At 44.8% G+C, this 15,643-nt stretch overlaps 2 protein-coding genes across 2 annotated transcripts; both read left to right on the top strand.

The window, feature by feature from the left end:
• The first annotated feature begins 3,045 nt into the window (after positions 1-3,045).
• On the top strand, positions 3,046-4,055 carry LOC102393561 (olfactory receptor 13C7-like). The gene has a single exon (XM_006073615.4). The coding sequence runs from the start codon at positions 3,099-3,101 to the stop codon at positions 4,053-4,055; it is 957 nt and encodes a 318-aa protein (XP_006073677.4). The 5' UTR covers positions 3,046-3,098.
• Positions 4,056-12,600: 8,545 nt separating this feature from the next.
• On the top strand, positions 12,601-13,560 carry LOC102393244 (olfactory receptor 13C7). The gene has a single exon (XM_006073614.4). The coding sequence runs from the start codon at positions 12,601-12,603 to the stop codon at positions 13,558-13,560; it is 960 nt and encodes a 319-aa protein (XP_006073676.2).
• Positions 13,561-15,643: the final 2,083 nt, after the last annotated feature.

Below are 15,643 nucleotides of genomic sequence, written 5' to 3'. Positions count from 1 at the left end.
TTCTGATATACAGCAAAGTGATCAGTTATACACACACACAAAGACCAGTCTTTATCAGTTGCTTTTTTTTAAATTTTATTTTATTTTTAAACTTTACAATATTCTATTAGTTTTGCCAAATATCGAAGTGAATCCGCCACAGGTATACATGTGTTCCCCATCCTGAACCCTCCTCCCTCCCCATACCATCCCTATCAGTTGCTTTTGATAGAGATTAGGCTTCAATCCAAAGCCCCTCACCTCCTCCCAGCCTTCCCCCTCATCCACTTCTAAGGGAAACACCCCATCCTCCGGCCTCCTAAGCAGGCTTTGTCATGTCCCATACCACCTGACTCACCTCATTGGCCCCCGGTGAGACTACGTGAAAGATTCAATGTTCCTAGCCACTAGAGATCTCCAACTATCCAGAAGCCAGTCACCTGCCTGGCCTGTGACTCCGGAGCAACTTCTACCTACAGTATGACCCTGTTGCTCTTTCACCAACCCCAGAGCTCTCTTGGCCCCTCATGTCCTCTGCTTTAGCCTGTAATCCTCACTCAGCTCAGTACGATGCTGAGGGACTGCAGGGAGGGCCAGCACCTCTGGAGCAGAGGGATGACCACCTTTAGCCTTGCAGAGACAAGGGTGGAGTCCCCTTTAACAGATACCATTGTGGTCAAAGCACAATCAGACCTTAGTTCTCTCCTCTCCTCCCAGGAAAGTCAGCAAGGCAAGGACGGAAACTTCTTAATCTAAGGAATGTTAGTGAGTTGAGATTTACACAGAGCTGTCTGCAGTTTATCTAATTGGGTTTATGGAACACGGGCCCTACACTCCTGTGAGGCCTCCACCAAACTTTAAATTGCTTCAGGGATTAAAACTGGCCCCGAACAACCGGAGCTCTAGATTGCTCCATGGCTCCTTGACAGAACCTCTGGAGAGAGGGCTGGGGCAAAGAGCATGACCGCCAGGACCTCGGAAAGCAGTTCCTTGAGTTGTTCTCCCTCCTGCTAGCTCACTGCGGGTGGACAAGGCCAGGGAAGGGAGCAATCAGAGCCCCTGCAGCTACGGCCAAGGCCCAATTCTCATTCACTGGCTGTGAACTCTGAAGGGACTGCTCAGCTCCAAGGCAGCTACACAGAACTTGCTGCATGCTTCCAGGCACAGCCTCACCAGCAGGGGATGGTCAGGGCAGGCAGTTCAAGCCATCACCTCCCAGCCATCTTCCCTGCCCAGGTGAGCTCCTGTCCCCACCATGGCCTCATCCCCACATGGGGCACAGACATGTTTCTCTCTGTGGCCAAACCTTCCTCAGATTGGTGGGGAGCAGAGGACAGGTGGCACGAGTGGGGACTGGTCACAGCTTCCATCTCTCTGAAGGGTTTTAAGGGGAAGGGAGCAGGCATGGCCTGGAAGTCTAGACCCACTTTGGGGCAGAGCAGGGTTGGGGGGTGGGGATGATATTAGAAAAAGGAAATTTCTGTTCAGTTTAAAGGAAAACTTTCCAACAATAGAGGATCTCTGATCAAGGAATGGGAGCCATGTACTCACATAACTCAAGGTATTCAAAGGAGCAATTGGAAAAATTGGGTCTCATAGAAAGTATTTACACAATGGAGGCGAAAGAGGCAAGATCAGTTATTTTACAACATTCCTGCCTAGTCTGACACTCTCTCGTCATTTTCTCAACTGTTCCTGACAGCTACAGTTAATCTCCTCTAATAATTGCATGAGGGTAGCTTGAGACTCTGCCTGGTTTCTCCCACCCAATTTCCCCCAGCCAGCACCAGTGTTCTAGTCACAGATGCCGTGGATGAAGCCCAGGGATGCCCTGCTATGAGGCAGATGTCTTGGAGAAAGGTGTGACACCTCTATTTCACATGAGTGTCCTGGGGAAGTGAGGATGACCAGGACTTCATCATCAGTCCTTTGCTCCTCAGTAGACCTGCTCTGGCACGAATGGAGCAAAACTACATTCAGAGAGATGAAGGGAGAAGGTGAGGAGCCAGGCTCCAACCTAGCCCTATCCTCATTGAGCTTTAGTTTCATCTTTAGTGTGAGAACTCCAGGCTTGAGATTTTCTCTAATGTCCTAGACCTACTGCTCTATGGGGACTGAAGTGCATCCTACATGCATTTCTCCTTTGAGCCACTCTTCTGCAAAGCTGGGTAGAATTGTCTGTTTTTCTGTGGGGGAGAAAGCATTGTCATAGCACTGCAGTGGCTTTAATCAGCTCAGTAATAGAAGGGCCTGAGCTAGGAGCTGTGACTTACAAAACCACTCCAAAAGCATGGAGCTTGGTCCAAAAGTCACTGATGCTCATACTTGGAGGCATGATGGACACTTGTCCTTGGACCCTGTCCCTGCTTCCCAGCCCCAGGAGCTGGTAAAGTCTGAGGCAGCTGCAGTTCTGGGGGCAAAGGCCATGGGTAGAGAGAGGGGGTATGGACTGGTGGTGGTCTTCTGACCAGAAACTCCTTATTGACAGTGCAACAAAGGGAGGTCGCCAACCAGACTCACAAGAAATGAAGTATTAGCCAGGCACCAAGTAACTTATGTTGATGCTAAGCAGACCCTAATACTCCTGGCCTCTGCTCACCACATTCTGTGTAGGACTCCATGTGGAGCCAAATTATCATCAGAAAAGTATTACACAAGCACAGAATTAGAGCCAGGAAAGTGAGTGAGGTGATGGCAATTGTCAGCATCACTAAGTGTGACAGCCTGAAGCCCCCAAGGACCTGCAGGGACAATGTGGGGACAGGCAGGCCTGGATCAGGCAGCACACACTCAGAGTTCCTCTCTTACAGTCCTCATGGGGATCCATTCTTACACAACCCTTCCTTCAAGTGAGTTAACATTACTGATCAGGCTAAAATTCTATCATATATCATGGTTTAATTAGATTTCCAGGGTCTACTTTTCCTGCTCTAAATTTGATATATCCTGACTTTTAAGGTAACTTTAGTGAACAGTGAATTTCATCCTTTAGATGCGAATACTATAAGTTAGCATGTCAAAGGTTAAATTTAATTATAAATTCTGGAAGTACATATTGATCCCCATAAATGTGTGTTTCCTGTCCTCAGTTCTCCTGAGGGTGGAAGAGACAATTTAAAATGAAACTGGCCAACCAATCCACTGTGGCAGGATTCGTCTTGCTGGGGCTGTCAGATCAGCCGAAGCTGGAGAAAATGTTCTTTGTGCTCATCCTGCTCATGTACCTGGTGATCCTGCTGGGCAACGGGGTCCTCATCCTGGTGACCATCCTTGACTCCCGGCTGCACACGCCCATGTACTTCTTCCTGGGGAACCTCTCCTTCCTGGACATTTGCTACACAACCTCTTCCATCCCTCTAGTCCTAGATGGCTTCCTTACTCCCAGGAAAACCATCTCTTTCTCAGCCTGTGCCATACAGATGTTCCTCTCTTTTGCCATGGGAGCCACAGAGTGTGTGCTTCTGGGCATGATGGCACTTGATCGCTATGTGGCCATCTGCAACCCCCTGAGGTACCCTGTGGTCATGAGAAAGACTGTCTACGTGTCCATGGCTGCCAGCTCCTGGCTGGCTGGTGGAGCTAACTCCTTGGTACAGATCTCTCTTGCAGTACAATTACCCTTCTGTGGGGACAACGTCATCAACCACTTCACCTGTGAGATCCTGGCTGTCCTGAAGTTGGCCTGTGCTGACATCTCCATCAATGTGGTCAGTATGGGGGTGGCCAATGTGATCTTCCTGGGGGTCCCAGTTCTGTTCATTCTTGTCTCCTACATCTTCATCCTCACCACCATCCTGAGGATCCCCTCGGTTGAGGGGAGGAAAAAGGCCTTCTCTACCTGCTCTGCCCACCTCACTGTGGTAGTCATCTTCTATGGGACTATTCTTTTCATGTATGGGAAGCCCAAATCTAAGGACTCCCTGGGGGAAGATAACCAGGATGTTTCAGACAAGCTCATCTCCCTCTTCTACGGGGTGCTGATTCCCATGCTCAACCCCATCATTTACAGCCTCAGAAACAAGGATGTGAAGGTCACTGTGAAGAATCTAGTGAGTCAGAAATGCTTCCCTAAGTGACAGTGGGAGAGAGCAATGAGTGTACCTTGCAGTTCTCTGCACACAGGGGATCCCCTAGGGAATGGCCACTTGGTAAGCATAGACCGGCTCCATGACCCTCCACATCAGTATCATCACAAGACTGATCCCCAAGATTCACATATAGATAGGGCTTTTCTGAATAACTGAAAATGGAACATCAAGTCTTTAGAATGAAAAGGGCTATGCTAAATCACCTAGAAGTAAGGATAAGTGACTATTACAATTTATTTTTATTCTGAAAAAAATAAAATACAAATTAAAACTTTATACAAAAGTGCTTCTTTCTTTGTTCATGTGCAGACTAGCTCCAATTTGTACGTGTAATCATGCTGTTTTCTGCTCACTGTATAATGGGGAGCATGGCAGTGAGGAAAAGTCACTTCTTTTCAAAATTTATTTCTTTTTAATTGGAGGATAACTGCTTTATAATATTGTTTGCTTCTGTGCATACATCAGCATGAATCAGCCATAGGTATACATAAGTCCCCTCCCCCTTGAACTTCCTTTCTGAAAAGTCATTGATTAATTGGTGTCCAAACCAAAAACCAATCTGCCGTTTTGGAAAATTACCAAAACCAAAACATCCCAAATGACAATATTTAACCCCCTTTTCACTGCAGGGGCTCAGAGTGTTTCTCAGAGCCAATTTTATATCCCAAATATAAAATCCCAGAGCCCATTTTTGGAAACTCCTTCTTCTCCTCTGTACATAGAGCACATCTATTCCTATCCAGATTTGGAGAAGAGTTGTTTCAACATCAACTGAAATTAGATATTGCAGGCCAAGGGCAAAATTTATAGAAGTCTCTATTTAATCATTGTTGTTGTTCTGCCACTCAGTCATGTCCAGCTCTTTGTGACCCCATGGACTGCAGGGCACCAGGCTTCCCTGTCCTTCACTACCTCCTGGAGTTTGCTCAAACTCATGTCCATTGGGTCAGTGATACTCTGAGTTCTTTCCTTTCCCTGGAATTAATGTTTGCGACCATCCAAACCTCCGTGGTCATACTTGATCATATCTAAGATTTGGATTGGACATGGGCACCAGCTGCTAAAAAATCTATCTGTAACAACCCTTGTGGTTAAAAGCATAGACTGTGAAGCCAGACTCATGTCGAGTGCCCCTGACTATGTAACTTCAGGCACATTACAAACATGACTTAATATCATAGACTCTTGGTTTTCTAATGTGTGAAACAGTGATGATTAAACCAACCCCAAGGAGTTATGGTGGGGAATAAATTAAAACGGGGCATCATATATATTAAAAATGCACAGTGGCCAGCAAAGAATAGCCTCTCAATTAATAAATGAACAGTGTTTATTATTAATGAAATATGTTAAATAATTCCTTTGAGGGAACTTCATGACACAGAGTTCAAAATCACACTTAACTGGATCAATTTCAGTTTATTATTGCAGCACATTTTTGGCTAGATTTCTAGCTTATGAACCAACAATTTCTCTGGGCATTTTCCCATCACCCCTCATCCTCATCCACAGAGATGAGGGACTCAGGTCTGTGCTGTCTGATGCTAACTCTGTCTAGAACAAGCAGGTTCTTTCTGCCAGGTTTTGGGGATTGTCATTAATGCCCAAAGACTCGCTGAATCTATAACATGCAAACATGGGAGCTACAAGAAAATCATGTTTGAACATGTGTCTTGGGGAACTAACTGTACATAATAAACCAATATATATTCTATAGTATAATATATAGTTAATGTAGATATTAAGTCTAGATAGGGACTAAAGTTTATTTTGGCAGAGAGTGTTAAACAGAAAACAAGTCTGCAAAAATAAAAGAACAGCCAAAGAGCAAAGACAGGAGATGAAGGCATCTTCCTATGTTCTCAGTTCTTGGTTTCCTTTTTCCCCTCAATCTGGCCACATTACTGCACTTTTGCCTCCAAAGGACACCCCTACATCCTGATACTAGATTCTATTTTTCACTAATCTAGATTGTTACTTGCTTTGAGGGGGATAATAAAAGTCACATTTAATATGATTACTAACTGGTGTGAAATAGGTACGCTCTTTCCTGTGCATGTGCAGAGTGCCAGGCCTTGTGCATGGCAAAAGTCTTTTAGAAATCAGTTTTGAAATAATCATTCTGAAGTCAACATGTAGTGCTTCTTGCAATCAATTATCCATTCCTGCTCCAGTGGATTTGCTCTCTGTCGATTCTATCGCCTGTAAATTTGGAACATGTCTAGGGGTTGATGTATTACAGGAGGTCTAGGTTCAAATCTTTGCCCTCCCACATAGAGCTGGGTGACCATGAGTGTGTCCGCTGTGCTTGAAAAATATTCATTCTCACAATGAAGGGGGCCTACAGAATATCTCAGGTGACCCCCACCTGTGAATTTCCCTGAACCTATGGTTCCTTTCTCTAGTGGGATGGTCCCTTGAAGAGAATACAGCAATGTTTTATAGCAGTATTTCATTATTTGAAGCTGAGTGTGGTATCTCTCACCACCTTAATACTCTATGTTCCAGTAGATTCTTCAGAGCCTCCATCTTCCCCACTAGGCTCAACAAACAATAAAATGATTCAAGGAGCTGTTGTTATCCAACCTCTGTTATTGGTACAACTGAGTAGCCATGATAGCAGAAGGCTGTCTATGGGCTAACCATCAGGGCCTCGCATTCACAGAGGCTGATGTAGCTACTTCAGCAGCTGAATATTTAAACTGGCAGCAAGAGACCAACCTTCATTTGAAAAGACTCATCAGCCACCTGGTGGTGAGCTGATTGCATTAGACCATTTTCCTTCTGGAAGGGACAGAGACTCACCTTGACTAAAATCAACACCTTTTCTGAGTATAGATCATCTTTCCTCTCTGTAGGCTATTAGCAAATATCACTCTCTGAAAGCCCATGGAAGGTTTGATTTAACAGCATGGAATCCTGTATAAAATCTCATCAGACCAAGGGGCTCATTTACCACAGTAGATGCTGCTGTGGAATCACGATTATGGGTTCCACTGACCCTTCCACATCATGCACCTTCCAGAAGTAGCTGGCCCAACACAGTTGACATAATGGCCTTTTGAAAGTTAAGGCCCTAGCAGTTACAGATCAAAACAACAATGAGATACCACTACACATCATCAGAATGGCTAAAATTTTAGACTGACAACACCAAATGTTGGCAAGGATGTGATATGAGACATCTTGTCCTTTTATGATAAGAATGTAACATAGTACACATGCTTTGGCAAAAGACCTATCCATTTCTTAGAAAACTAAGTGTAAACCTGTGTTATGATCCAGAATCTCATTCTCAGATATTTAGCCAAGAAAAGTTGAAATATACATCTACAAAAGGACTTGTATGAAAGTGTTAATAATGGCTTTATTCATAACAGCCAAAATGAGAAACAGCTCAGATGTTCATCAAGAAGGAGATGGATAAACAAAGATGTTCATTTAATGAAATACAACTCAGTAATAGAAAGGGACAAGCTAAAAAACCATGTAAAAACATGACAGATTTTAAGAACCTTATTCTGAATATAAAGACTTGCACATGATTCCATCTATGTGATGTTTCTGAAAAGGTAATACTTTACAAAGAGTGAAAAATATTAGGAGACTGCTAATAATAATAATAATGAGGACTGACTGGTAAGGGGCATGAGAAAACTCTTGGTTGTGCTGTAAACATTCTGTAGTAATAAGATTTGGTTACATGGGTGTGAACATCTGTCAAACCTCATTGGATGATATATTTAAGATTTATTTTATTATGGTTAAGAACACAACATGATATATACTCTTTTAGCAAAATTTTAAGTGTATATTACACTGCTGCTGCTAAGTTGCTTCAGTCGTGTCCGACTCTGTGTGAGCCCATAGATGGCAGCCCACAAGGCCCCCCCGTCCCTGGGATTCTCCAGGCAAGAACACTGGAGTGGGTTGCCATTTCCTTCTCCAATGCATGAAAGTGAAAAGTGAAAGTGAAGTCACTCAGTCATGTCTGACTCTTAGCAACCCCATGGACTGCAGCCCACCAGGCTCCTCCATCCATGAGATTTTCCAGGCAAGGGTACTGGAGTAGGGTGACATTGCCTTCTCCTGTTGACTATAGGTACCATGCTGTACGGGGATCTCTAGAATTTAATCATCTTGCTAAACTGGAACTTTATACCCATTTATTAAGTAACTCACATTTGCCCCTCCTCCTGGTCACTGGAAACTACATTCCATTCTGTGATTCTATGGATTGATTTTATTGGGTTAGCAATGAACTTAAGATTTATGCATTTCACTGTGAGTAGATTTTACCCAAAAAAGTGGACTGCTAACTGTCTGTCTGTCTAAATATACAGACTTTTTATAGTGACTGCTATTGGCAAGCCACAAATTTGTCTAGTAAACTTTCTAGCAGCTTCATTATAGAAGGAAGATGTATCCCATTGGGTGCTTGTTCTTGTATTTGTTACTATTTCTTTCCCGTAAATAACAGTGAAAAGCTCCTCTTATAAGTAGGTCATCTAGGGCCTGAGATTCCCTGGGCTACTTGGACTGATGGCAGAGTCTGATTTGCCAGGATAGCTTTTGGTCATGATTTTATTATATACTTATTGAGTTACTGTTTAATTTCTATTATTTGTTGAGTTATTATAGATGGCTGTGCTTAGTTCAGGCTCACATCTTCAGTGTAACTGAGCACATCTGTAATGACTTATTGTCTTCCTATCTTTGAAGGGCTAATTTGTAAAAGAAGAAGTAACCATGTCCTGCCGTTGATTTTCAGTTGCTCAGTTGTGTATGACTCATTCTTTAGGTTAGAAGCAGTTACTAAAGGTGAGAGGGTTATATAAGTCCATGAAATCCAGTAGGAAAGAATTACTGGGGTCATCTTAAAGGCTGCTATCACATCCCAGATTCCTGTCCCATGATGTTTTTCACACATATGACATACTGAGGCTGTGGAAGAAATACTCAAGCCCAAGACCCATGCCAACCTCCATCTCCAGGATGGTAAATCCCTTTTCCCCATCCTTTGCCTGTCTCTTCATGTGTAAATTCGCCCTTACTGTCCCTGGCCAGAAAATATCTCCTCCTTGAAGTTTCCCCATGGCTCTGGGTGGAAGTTCCCCCAAGCATACAAATCATGACTTTGAGCACTTGTTTAGAAGCAGTGTGTCCACAGAGGCTGATTCCACAATGCTGTGAACACAGAGTATTCCTAAATAACTCTTCTCTCCCAAGCTGCTGATTTCAAGAAGTTAAAACATTTTGAAGTTTGTACAAATTCAAGCAGCACATGGAAATGCTTCCCCTGATGCCCTTCAGTGGCCTCAGAGTGGAAAGTTCCAGCAGGAACAAAGGAATGAGAAAAAGAAGCTTTTCCTGGAGTGCTTTCAGCATAATTGGATCTTGGGGACATTGTCCCAAAAGTATAAAAAGTTCCCTGACTTTGTATGCTTCCATTTCTGAACTTTTAATCACTTTAGGGAACACAATAGTCCCAACTGCAGTTCTGATTTCAAATTGCCTTCTACATGGACTGGTTGTTCCTTTAGAAAGTTTGCCTAAAACACAGAAGTAAGACAGAGTGGGAGGAATTGGCTTTCACCCCTTCTTCTCATCAGAGCTGGACATCTCAGCCTGGACCTTTCAAACTAGTGATGATATTTCTGGCCCATGTACTGTTCCCAGACCATAGGGACCCTTTCCCAGTAGGTTCCTAAAAAAGGTAAGTGAGGGTTCTTATAAGAGTCATCCTCAACCTTTTATCAGCACAGGGATATTTCCAGCTTCTGACTTGATTTTCTGAAGGGGCTGGGGGTTGGGAAGGGAGGAAATGAAACAATTTCAGTGATATCACAAAGACCAAGGGCCATTCAAAACCCCGGGTTAGAAAAACCTAGATGGCAAGAAGCCTCTGAAACTTTTGTCTCATTTCATGGATTCCTCTAACTTCAGAGACACCCCTAGGATGAGATGGTCCCAGTTTCAGAGCCTCTTCTGTACAACTCCAGGGAGCGCCATTCACACTATAGCCACAGAAATGGCTGCAGCTGTCCTGCTGTTATGCTCCAGAGGTGCCATTTATATTGCCTGTAGTGAAAACAGTTTCTGGGAGCTGCTCGTCAATGGCCTGGTCTCTGGCAGGCCTCATGGGCTGAACAACCCAGACTTTCTGAGCCCTCCTGGCCCACTTCAACAAGCACAGCTCTACTTTATACTTGGTGTGATGTGTGCTATGCTAAATCACTTCAGTCATGTCTGACTCTCTGTGACCCCATGGACAGTAGCCTGCCATGCTCCTCTGTCCATGGGATTCTCCAGGCAAGAATATTGGAGTGGATTGCCATGCCCTCCTCCAGGGGATCTTTCCAACCCAGGGATGGAACTATGTCTTTGATGTCTCCTGCACTGGCAGGCAGGTCCTTTACCAATAGCGCCACCTGGGAAACCCACTATATACTTGGAGCGGGGGTTCTGAATTTAAGGAAACAAAAGTTTTTTCTCTTAAAGAGTTTGAATATCATTGATCTGTTCCAATTCCAAAGCAGAAGAGAGTAACCTGAGAGTCTAAGAGAGGGAAGGAGCACTGAAGTCTACACAGCAGGTTAGATCTCTGTGCTTACAAACATGATGTATTTGCACAAATTCAATGCAATTTTTAAAGGAAGCTGACCACTGACCACCATCATATGGACAAGAAAAACTTAGAAAACTACCTGCTTGGTTCAATATGAAAAAGAATTTTCTAATACTCTAGAGCTCTGAAAATATGGAGTAGATTGTTTAGGAATGTAGTGGGCTCTTCATCACTAGAGGAAATAAAATTGAAACCAAAAACCATGCATCAATGTGGTGCAGAGAAAGATCTACAATGGGAGACAGAGTTGGACTAGATTACTTGGGGGGCATAATCAGTGACAGGATATAAGTCTGAATGATGTACCTAGAAGCTCAGCCAAAAGGTTCAAGGACTATCAGTGTCCACTGATTCCTGAGTGGACATTTATGAAGAGGGAATGATAACAACAACAACAAAAAATAGTAACATAACAAAGATGTTGTTTAAGGGTACAAACTTGCCATTCCCTTCTCCAGGGGATGTTCCCAACCCAGGGACTGACGCTGGGTCTCCTGCATCGCAGGCAGATACTTTACCATCTAAGTCACCAGGGAAGACTTTTTTTTTCCTTCAGTCATGTCTGACTCTTTTCGACCCTATGGACTGTAGCTCACCAGGCTCCTCTGTCCATGGGATTCTCTAGGCAAGAATACTGGAGTGGATTGCCATGCCCTCCTCCAAGGGATCTTTCTGACTCAGATCGAACCCACATTTCTTACGTCTCCTGTATGGCAGGAAGTGGTTCTTTACCACCCGTGCCACCTGGGAAGCCTACAAACTTGCAACAAGTAGTAAATAACCCAGTGATCTAATGCATGGTATAATGAATACAGATAGCAATACTGTACTATAATCATGTGATGTGATAAATATCATGACAACAATCATATTACAATATATAAATGTATCAAAGTAACACATTGTACACCTTAAATTTACATGTTATGTGTCAAACATATTCAAGACTGGAAAAAATCATTGTTTTAGTTATCTAAGAGAACTAGATTTCCAGAAACTGTGACCCACTGTGGATTTCTGGAGACAGTCCTCTGTCTGTCTTCACAGAACATCAGATTCAAACTATTAGGAACATAACAGCATTTCCAGATCACAAAGTTACTGTGGAGGCCTGCTCAAGTTATCTCTCCATGTTCAGTGTCCTTTGTCCTTAAAAGCCAAGCTAGATTCTACACCGCTTAAGGATTATTTCATGACCCCTGTTCTACGCATACACTGCATGCCCATTTGGATGTCCTGGCCCCTCCAAAATCCTTCTGCTTACCCTCTCTGACAGGTGCTTGGGCCATGGGTCACCCCTGTTCCTCACAGGAATTCTCACACTCATATACTGGGTGATCAACAGGCGTTTTGGTGAGTGGATCGATGTTCAAACATGGATGGATGGATGGATGGACAGACAGATGAATGGATAGCCCTGGAGTTTGCATTGCTCATGAGGAAAAGAGGTCTTGGGAACAATAGGAATATGTTTTCTGTGAAAATGATCTGGAGAAACAGAGTGAGTATTCACAGCTAATGATTTCCCTAGTCCCTAGCACAAATTGGAAGAACATGGAGCAAACTTAAAAGTCATTTTTCTGACCAAAGTTTAATGAGATCAATTGCCATATAGCACATAGAACCACTTAAATGAATGTGTTGTGTACACTGTCTCTGATCAAATGCATTAAATAATCAGAATCGTCATTTAAACAGTATAAATTTGATATTCTATGACCCCAAGGTAGTTTCTAATTTTATTGCTCCTTTTTCTTGGAAACAAATAGAGACTGCCTTCAGAACTGTTTCCTAATCACTCAGCCAGACTGGAACTCCTGAACAGATGCCCTGGAACTGTGTGAGACAACGGATGTGGAGTCTGGATCACTGAGTATTTTATTCAGTTGAAAGAGGAGACATACCATGGAAAGTGCCAACCAGACAGCCTCTGTGACAGAGTTCATTCTCCTGGGCCTCTCAGCCCACCCTAAGCTGGAGAAAACACTCTTTGTGCTCATCCTGCTCACGTACCTGGTGATCCTGCTGGGCAATGGGGTCCTCATCCTGGTGACCATCCTTGACTCCCACCTGCACACACCCATGTACTTCTTCCTGGGGAACCTCTCCTTCCTGGACATCTGCTACACAACCTCCTCAGTCCCCCTCATCCTTGACAGCATCCTGACCCCCAGGAAAACCATTCCCTTCTCAGCCTGTGCTGTGCAGATGTTCCTCTCCTTTGCCATGGGGGCCACGGAGTGTGTGCTTCTGGGCATGATGGCATTTGACCGCTATATGGCCATCTGCAACCCCCTGAGGTACCCCATAGTCATGAGCAAGGCTGTCTATGTGCCCATGGCTGCTGGCTCCTGGGCAGCTGGATGGGCTGCCTCCATGGTTCAAACATCCCTTGCGATGAGGCTGCCCTTCTGTGGGGACAATGTCATCAACCACTTCACCTGTGAGATCCTGGCTGTCCTGAAGCTGGCCTGTGCTGACATCTCCATCAATGTGGTCAGTATGGGGGTGACTAATGTGATCTTCCTGGGGGTCCCTGTTCTGCTCATCTTTGTCTCCTACATCTTCATCCTCACCACCATCCTAAGAATACCTTCAGCTGAGGGAAGGAAAAAGGCCTTCTCCACCTGCTCTGCCCACCTCACAGTTGTGGTCATCTTCTATGGGACCATCCTTTTCATGTATGGGAAGCCCAAATCCAAGGACCCTCTGGGGGCAGACAAACAGGACCTTGCAGACAAGCTCACCTCTCTCTTCTATGGGGTGGTGACCCCCATGCTCAACCCCATCATCTACAGCCTCAGGAACAAGGATGTGAAGGCTGCTGTGCGGAACCTGGTGAGTCAGAAATGCTTCATCTGGTGATGTTTGGAGGACAGATGTCCCTGGAGTTCTGCGTCTCTTGGCTGCTTTCACTCGTGAATCTCAGAAGAATGTGCCTCTCAAAGAAGATATGTATAAAGAGTCATCACCAGAAAATTGAATTACACATACAAGGGAGAATTTTAGCCGTTACTGGACTTAATTTTTAGAAACAATGAAACCTAAAACCTGATGGGAGTGTGCCTTGAGGGGATAGAAGTGGAATGCAGCTGAAAGAACAATTTGTGATGTTCCTGCTTCTCTATTGGCAAGTCTGAATTCACCTTTGTGAGCAAGTTGCTCCTTTGCTTTGAGAAAAACAGACTAATTTACCTTTGTGTTACATAAAGATTCAAAATACTGCTCTAAAAGGAGGCACTGAAGACAGTGTGGGGTGAAACTTCATGACAGCAGTAAAAAAATAGTCTTCACTGTAGGTGAAATGGCACATCTTCACATTTTATTTTTCTTGGAGGCAAGGTTGAGACTGGATATGAGAAAGAAGCTGTCTCTGAGACAGAGAAGTTGGGACCTTGTAGATTACACACAGGGCGCTTCTTCTGAGGGCAAGTAAGGTGAATCCTGCAACACGTGTGTGGAGGGTCTTAGCCTCTCATCTGGATGCAAGCTTTGCTTTCCTGCCCCTGGTAAATCCTGAGTACACAGTCTGGTGCTATAGTCTGGAGAGTTAAAGGGGGGTTCTATGGGAAGAGCAGGGTGGGGGCAGCACTGTGATTTGAGAGATGCTGGAGTCAAGATGCTCAGATGTGACCAGCGAAAGATGGAACAAGGCGGCTGGGCTGAGGAGAACTGGGTGGCAAAACTGAAAGGTGGGGCCCGTTCACATGTACCGACAAGAGGTCTAGAGGTAAAATGTGTGAGGATCTCAGTCAGTAGTGACAGAAAAGGAGAAAAAACATGTAAGGGAAGGAAATTGCCTCATTTTCCTCGAGGCGATCAGATGCCCATTTTTCCCTGAGAATCACAACTTTGCAATGAAAACACATGCTCTCAGCCTGCCTTGCTTGGATGTCCGGGGTCCTCTTGCCTGAGAAGTGGCATACTCTTGTGGGCCCCACAGCCCTTTCCTGTGCATTGTGGGCAGAAACCCAGACACAGTCACCACCCTGTGGTCCCTTCAACAGTCTCTGGGCTGTAGGAGCGCAGGGCATGTTCCCATTTCACCCTTTCATACCCAGTATTATCTGTCCCACCCTAGGGGGATGTGCCTTTCCCTACTGAGCACAGAGTCCACCCATGCCCTTCTCAGCTCACTAAAGGGAGGAGGACATCAACTTGAGATTAGTTTTGACCTTTATAATCAAGAGTTTACTTAAAAATGAAAGGTACTTGCAGAGCAATCTTCCTTTTCAACACACTTCATTTCACGGGTTTCTGGCTTGGAGATCTATGCCGAGTTCCCACCCACATCTTTCTAAAGGACCCAAGGAGGTGTTCCTTCAGTTACTGAAAGAGCTGCTGGCAGACAGCCTTCAGCTGTCAGTCATCTTTGGAAGTTCAGCAAGAGGGCTCTTAGCTGAAGAGACCTGACTCATACTCCCTTCCCCAAGGCAGCCCATATCCAGTGACTGATTGGTGAAGGCATATAAATACCTCCTCCTACTAGAGACATCTCTGAACAGCCAACCCAGTACCAGGGTCCCCTATGGGGTTGACTGAGGCCTTTGTTGAGACTGCACCACAGCCCATCATTCCCCTCTGCCAAATCCTCCATCTTCATCCTCCCTTCCACCAGTATTGAACCCAAGAGCTCTCCCTAATAAACCTCTTGCACTCCAGTCTCTTGGAGAAGGCAATGGCAACCCACTCCAGTACTCTTGCCTGGAAAATCCCATGGATGGAGGAGCCTGGTAGGCTGCAGTCCATGGGTTCACAAAGAGTCGGACACGACTGAGCAACTTCACTTTCCCTTTTCACTTTCATGCATTGGAGAAGGAAATGGAAACCCACTCCAGTGTTCTTGCCTGGAGAATCCCAGGGATGGGGGAGCCTGGTGGGCTGCCGTCTATGGGGTCGCGCAGAGTCGGACACAACTGAAGCGATTTAGCAGCAGCAGCAGCAGCAA

Source organism: Bubalus bubalis, chromosome 3 (genome assembly GCF_019923935.1).
Source record: "Bubalus bubalis isolate 160015118507 breed Murrah chromosome 3, NDDB_SH_1, whole genome shotgun sequence".
Classification (NCBI taxonomy): Eukaryota; Metazoa; Chordata; class Mammalia; order Artiodactyla; family Bovidae; genus Bubalus; species Bubalus bubalis.
This window is presented reverse-complemented; position numbering and strand designations above follow the sequence as displayed.

Bases quoted from the DNA above. Each gene is read 5' to 3' on its own strand.
- LOC102393244 (XM_006073614.4), top strand. From the start codon at position 12,601: ATGGAAAGTGCCAACCAGACAGCCTCTGTGACAGAGTTCATTCTCCTG.
- LOC102393561 (XM_006073615.4), top strand. From the start codon at position 3,099: ATGAAACTGGCCAACCAATCCACTGTGGCAGGATTCGTCTTGCTGGGG.